Consider the following 5,227-nt stretch of genomic DNA (forward strand, 5'->3'; position numbering starts at 1 on the left):
GCCTTCCCAGAGTCAGCGTCGTGCTTCACCGGAGATCTATTTTATAATCACGCGACCAGTTGCTGGGAATAGGCTGGAACAGAGGTCGGCGTTGGACATCTAGTCGTAGAACGTGATGAAAGCAACAGTAGCACCATGTTGATGTACCCTTAATTTATAGACTGAGCTCAAGGTACCATTACCGATATGACTTGTCGCTGAAGCATTTGGTGGCTACTCTCAGCCAGTGAAAATCGGCGGCATAATTCCTGCTACTCGCCTTCAAAGAAGAAGGATCCGGTGGGCTTGGTAGGATCCTCTCCCATGATTTATCTAAAACGGCAACACGAAAGGCGAATCCTTGTTATTATTCACAGTGGTACCGCTCGATCATAATTAATATGCCAAGTTTTTTTTTTTTTTTATTAAAAAATCTTGCCGGTACGAGAGAAATTTATTACACGGGAGGACAAAAATCTCACCCTTCATAAAGTAAGAAAAACTAAATACAAGAAAAAAAAAAAAAGAGACATACACCTTACCTCTCTTGAAAAAGAAAATACAAAAAAAAAATACACAAGTAATTAAGCAAATTGACCAAAGAGAAGCACAATACATAAGTAATTAAGCAAATAATATTTAAGGCTAGTTATGGATTAGCAAATGTCAATCCAGAACCACTGAACCTCTCATCTATGATCTGATCCATACGTTTTGTCATGTCATCAGTGAAGAAGTTTTTCCAATCCCCAACTTGGCCTTTCCTGAAGAAATCACTGTTCTCGACTACAATATTGGCTTTAACAAAGTACTGTTGCGTCCTGGAGGTTTTATTTATCTCCAAGCTGCTCAGATTCTCAAAACTACAAAGCTTTATGATCTGCTGCACCACCCCTTTGCTCTCCTCCTCCTTTGAAAAAGGTTGACCCAAGAACTCAGCCAGTCTCTTCACATTAGCAGATGGCTCCTTCCTGAGATCCTCATATTTTAAGAACAAAACTTGCTCTGGCATTTCCAAGCTTGCTTTCCAAAACCCTAGCACATGGTCCCAATAGGGCCCGTATGGGCAGACTCCGCGGCAGAAAAGCTCAAATGCTTCTTCTAGTGAGAAGGGTGCAAGTCCTGTGTTTACTGCTTTAACTTTGCTCCCGAACTTCCATAAAGAAATGAATACATCTTTAGGGTTGCGGCAAACGTAAACGAATTTTGACACACCGTAAGTACTACTAGAAGTAGTTACAGATTTGGGGAACAAAGAGTAAGGCAGGTGGGTCGCAAAGAGTTGAGTAGTGCTTGTAGGCGGGACATAATTATCAATCATAGCATCACCACCGTCACGATCGTCGTGATGATCATGATCAAGTGAGGTTACGGGACGGCTGTGATCATGGTTTCCAAGCATGTTATCCATCTCCAAGAAAGGAAAACAGTCGTGGGGCCCAGTTGTGAGCAAGGGATGGTGAGGAGAGGCAGCATCATAGAGGCTTCTGTTGAGTGTAGCAAACATGAGTGCTCTAAGCCACGTCGTACCTGATTTCGGAAGTGTGGCTAAGAAGTACATGGGCAACGACCCACTGGCGGCGCTGGTAGAACTTCCGGTTGTTTGGAATAAGTTGAAATGGTGTTGAAGCTGCACCGCTGCTTTTAAGGCAAAGGTAGGATGTATCCAGAAGCCTTGGTACTGAACCAAGTCTTCGGAGGCCCAACCCTTCTCTTTCGGAAGATTTGGCAGCATTCCACTTATTTCGGCATCAATTTTCCGGTAGGCTTCCCCGTCTTCCTTCTCCTCAATATAATCGGTTTTAGGAACAATACGTTGGGACGTCGAAGCTGAAGACATTTGGGGGATAATGCAGGATATCTAGGTTTAGAAGCCTCACATATTCTCTAATATATAGCTACAAGTAGTGATTAAAATATAAAAATAATGCTACGGTGATATATATATATATATATATGTATGTATGTATATCTAATCTATAGCTACAAGTTGTGATTAAAATATAAAAATAATGCTACCGTGATTAAATTTGTATATAAAATTTGTAAATTAAATTATGTGTCATTAATAAGAATAGGTATGTAAGTAATAATTCAATCATCAACTTTTATATCATTTAATTTATAAAATTTGTATACAAATTTAGTTTCTCTAACATTATTCAAAATATAAAAGTCTAGCCGGACTATGTTTACATGGAAAGAAAAAGGCCATTGGATCAAATAATTCGGGCCTTCCAAAATTCATTCAACAGTAAAAAATTATCACAGCTTTTAAGAGGTAAAAACAGATGAGCAGTTGGATGAAATTTGAAAGGTCCGTATCATTTGATTCTATGGCTTTAATTGCCGGATCAGGATCCTCTCCTGACCTTAAAAAATTGAGCCTGCTGAGCAAGCAATCGTGGCCGTTGAAATTTGATCCAACGGTTACAAACAAGGATGCCCTTTAAAAATTATAATAATTGTATCAAATTTCAACGGTCACAATTGTTCACTTAGCAGGCTTAGCTTTTAAGGATCAGGAGAGAATCCTGATCCTTAATTGCCATTATTTTTGGGTCCCACTATTAATATAATTTAGAGAAGAATGCTAGACGGACTGGCTTACCACGTGTATTTGCCTTCTATTGCCTTTATTCTTGGGTCCCAGTCCAACTATAAATATAATTTAGAAAATCATAATTTTAAAACGATATTTCTCTCTCGTCTTCTATTCCTCACCCACTCTACTCCCCACTTTCTCTCCAGGCAGATGAAACCCAGAAAGTTGTATAAAATTTCTGGTTCCTTCCATCTCTCAGTATTTCTGGCTCAAGCGTCTCAGCGTCTCCAAAGACAGCAGCAATGTTTTACATCCGAGAAATCAAATTTAATGTGGTATAACACAGAATAGCATCTCTCTCCGTTTCTGCCAAATTTGACAGGAACTTCAAATAATTTTTAATTCATCCAAATTGGGCAAAGAGAGTTTGTGAAATTTGTAATACATAACATATTAAAGCCTCTGTTATTTCTTCCCCTTGTCATTTACATTTTCTTTTAATTTTACATTTTGGGTTGTAGGAAATGAACAGATATGGATGTGCGTCCCCAATTCCTTGAAAGAAAGAGAAAATATACATATGCAAGCTCCTCACAAACAAAAATGGGATTCGCCATGCGTAAAACTTCCGCTCCTCATTTTTCTACCAACTGCTGTACAGATAACTTTGTTCCATCTGACCCATCTACCAGTTAGAGACCTTAATCCTCGAAGATGCCTTCATCTTTGCGAAACTCATCTATGCTGAAAAATTGTTAATGGGTTTTGAGAACTATTGCAGCTAAAAAAGAGCGCGATGATGTTAATCTTCACTAAAAAAATTATCATGATTTTTTTAGCTGCGATGGTAATCTTCACTAATTTTTTATTTTTTATTTTTTTGTTCTTAGACCAATTTCTTTGTAGTGCAGTCATTGTATAAAATAATCATTGCAGCTAAAAAAGAGTGCGAGAACGTTACAGAGATCAATCCGACTATTTTCAGAAGATGGCAAGGTGTATTTGATATCGATGAGTCAACATCGACGGTTTGTGACCAAGATGCCTCTGCTTGCAAGGAAAACTCTAATAGAATGTGGTTGCCGGACCACCAACACAAGCAAAGCAAAACAAAGGGTCGATCTAAATTAATAGGCACTGCACAGATAATTGATTGCCACGAATAAAAATTTTGGAAAGACAGAGAAAAAAAAAAACATAATCAAAATAACAGATGATATAATAATAATATTTTGTTTTACTTGTAGTATATAATGTGTCGATAATTAATTATACATAATGTTAACCAAAAAAAAATCGGTAGAGGATGATTTTTGTATTGAACAGTTTCAATGAGAATTCAACATTGCACTACGAGATAATGAAACATACCGGAAAAAAAATTCCAAAAAGTGGAGTCACTTCAAATGGATCTAGCAATATTGAATGGGCCACTAGTGTGATTTCTTCAAATTAAATATCATGATCTTTAAAAATAAAAAACAAAAAAAATCATTTCTAAAGTAGTTGAGTAGAGAGAGCATGTTAAATCAATAGCGTAATTTGCATGCAACATTAATAATGGTGAATGGTGGGGTTTATGACCTAAATGCTAAAGTAGCTAGCCAAAAGCGATAAGAGCATCTTTCAGTAAAATCGATCAATAATTCAGTTCAATTAGTGCTTTTACCAATTGATTTTCCAAACCGTTTAATTTTAGTTTATTTCACTTTTGCTTATTTCTTTAATATTTTTAATTAAATTCGTTTTTCTTATTTTAAGTCTTAGAATCAACTTTTTTTCAAAACTTTGTTTCAGTAATTAATAAAGATTTGATTTTTCTGAAATTATTCATTCAATATCTGTGGAGAACGACCTTACTTGAGTTGTTATATTACGATTACCTTGTTTTCTTGTAAGTACTTTTTTATCTCTACTTTTGCATGTGATAAAAATCCTATCAGTTCTGTTGATGGTAGCAAACATGAGTGCTCTAAGCCATGTTCTACCTCATTTAGATATGTGGAATGTAGGATCCACAGGCGGCGGCACAAGTACTTGCAGTTGGTGCAGAAGCTTTGAGGAAGTTGGAATGGTGTTGAAGCGGAAGACTACTTTTAAGGCAAAGGCAGGGTTTAGCTAGAAGCCATGGTATTGAACCAAGTGTTCAGTGGCCTAACCCATCTCTTTCGAAAGTTTTGGCAGTAACTCTACGTAGGTTTTTGGTTGGACCGTAGGCTTCCAGGCCTTCCTTCTCTTAATATAATTGGTTTAGGAACAATATTACGGGTAAGGATGATAACGGTTCGATTTGGGGACGGAAATGTTATATTCATCCACATAACCATATGAAAATTAACCATATCCATAACCACAAATTAACCATGAGGGATTGTCTATAACCATACACACCGGGTAACATCTTCGTCAAAAATAAAAAATTATATTCATCCAATTAATGTACTACAATTTAGTAAATACTAATTTTGTCATTAAAATAACAATTGATATAGTATTTCATTTCACTCATATTATATAATATGATAATAAGTTATATATAATGTTAATCAAGCAATTCAATCATATTTTTACAATAGATGACTTTGAAATTGAATGGTTTCAATGAACATTCAACATTGCACTACGAGATAATAAAACATATAGGAAAAAATCCCAAAAGTGGAGTCACTTCAAATGGAGCTAGCAATATTGCATGGGCCAAGT

General features: G+C 36.3%; 1 protein-coding gene across 1 annotated transcript; it reads right to left on the reverse strand.

Annotated features, from left to right (window-relative positions):
- Positions 1 to 375: 375 nt before the first annotated feature.
- Positions 376 to 1,881, reverse strand: LOC114825360 (flavonol sulfotransferase-like). The gene has a single exon (XM_029103840.2). The coding sequence runs from the start codon at positions 1,817 to 1,819 to the stop codon at positions 629 to 631; it is 1,191 nt and encodes a 396-aa protein (XP_028959673.1). The 5' UTR covers positions 1,820 to 1,881; the 3' UTR covers positions 376 to 628.
- Between the last annotated feature and the right edge of the window lie 3,346 nt (positions 1,882 to 5,227).

The sequence above is a fragment of the Malus domestica genome, chromosome 06, assembly GCF_042453785.1.
Source record: "Malus domestica chromosome 06, GDT2T_hap1".
Taxonomy (NCBI): Eukaryota; Viridiplantae; Streptophyta; class Magnoliopsida; order Rosales; family Rosaceae; genus Malus; species Malus domestica.

Bases quoted from the DNA above. Each gene is read 5' to 3' on its own strand.
- LOC114825360 (XM_029103840.2), bottom strand. From the start codon at position 1,819: ATGTCTTCAGCTTCGACGTCCCAACGTATTGTTCCTAAAACCGATTAT.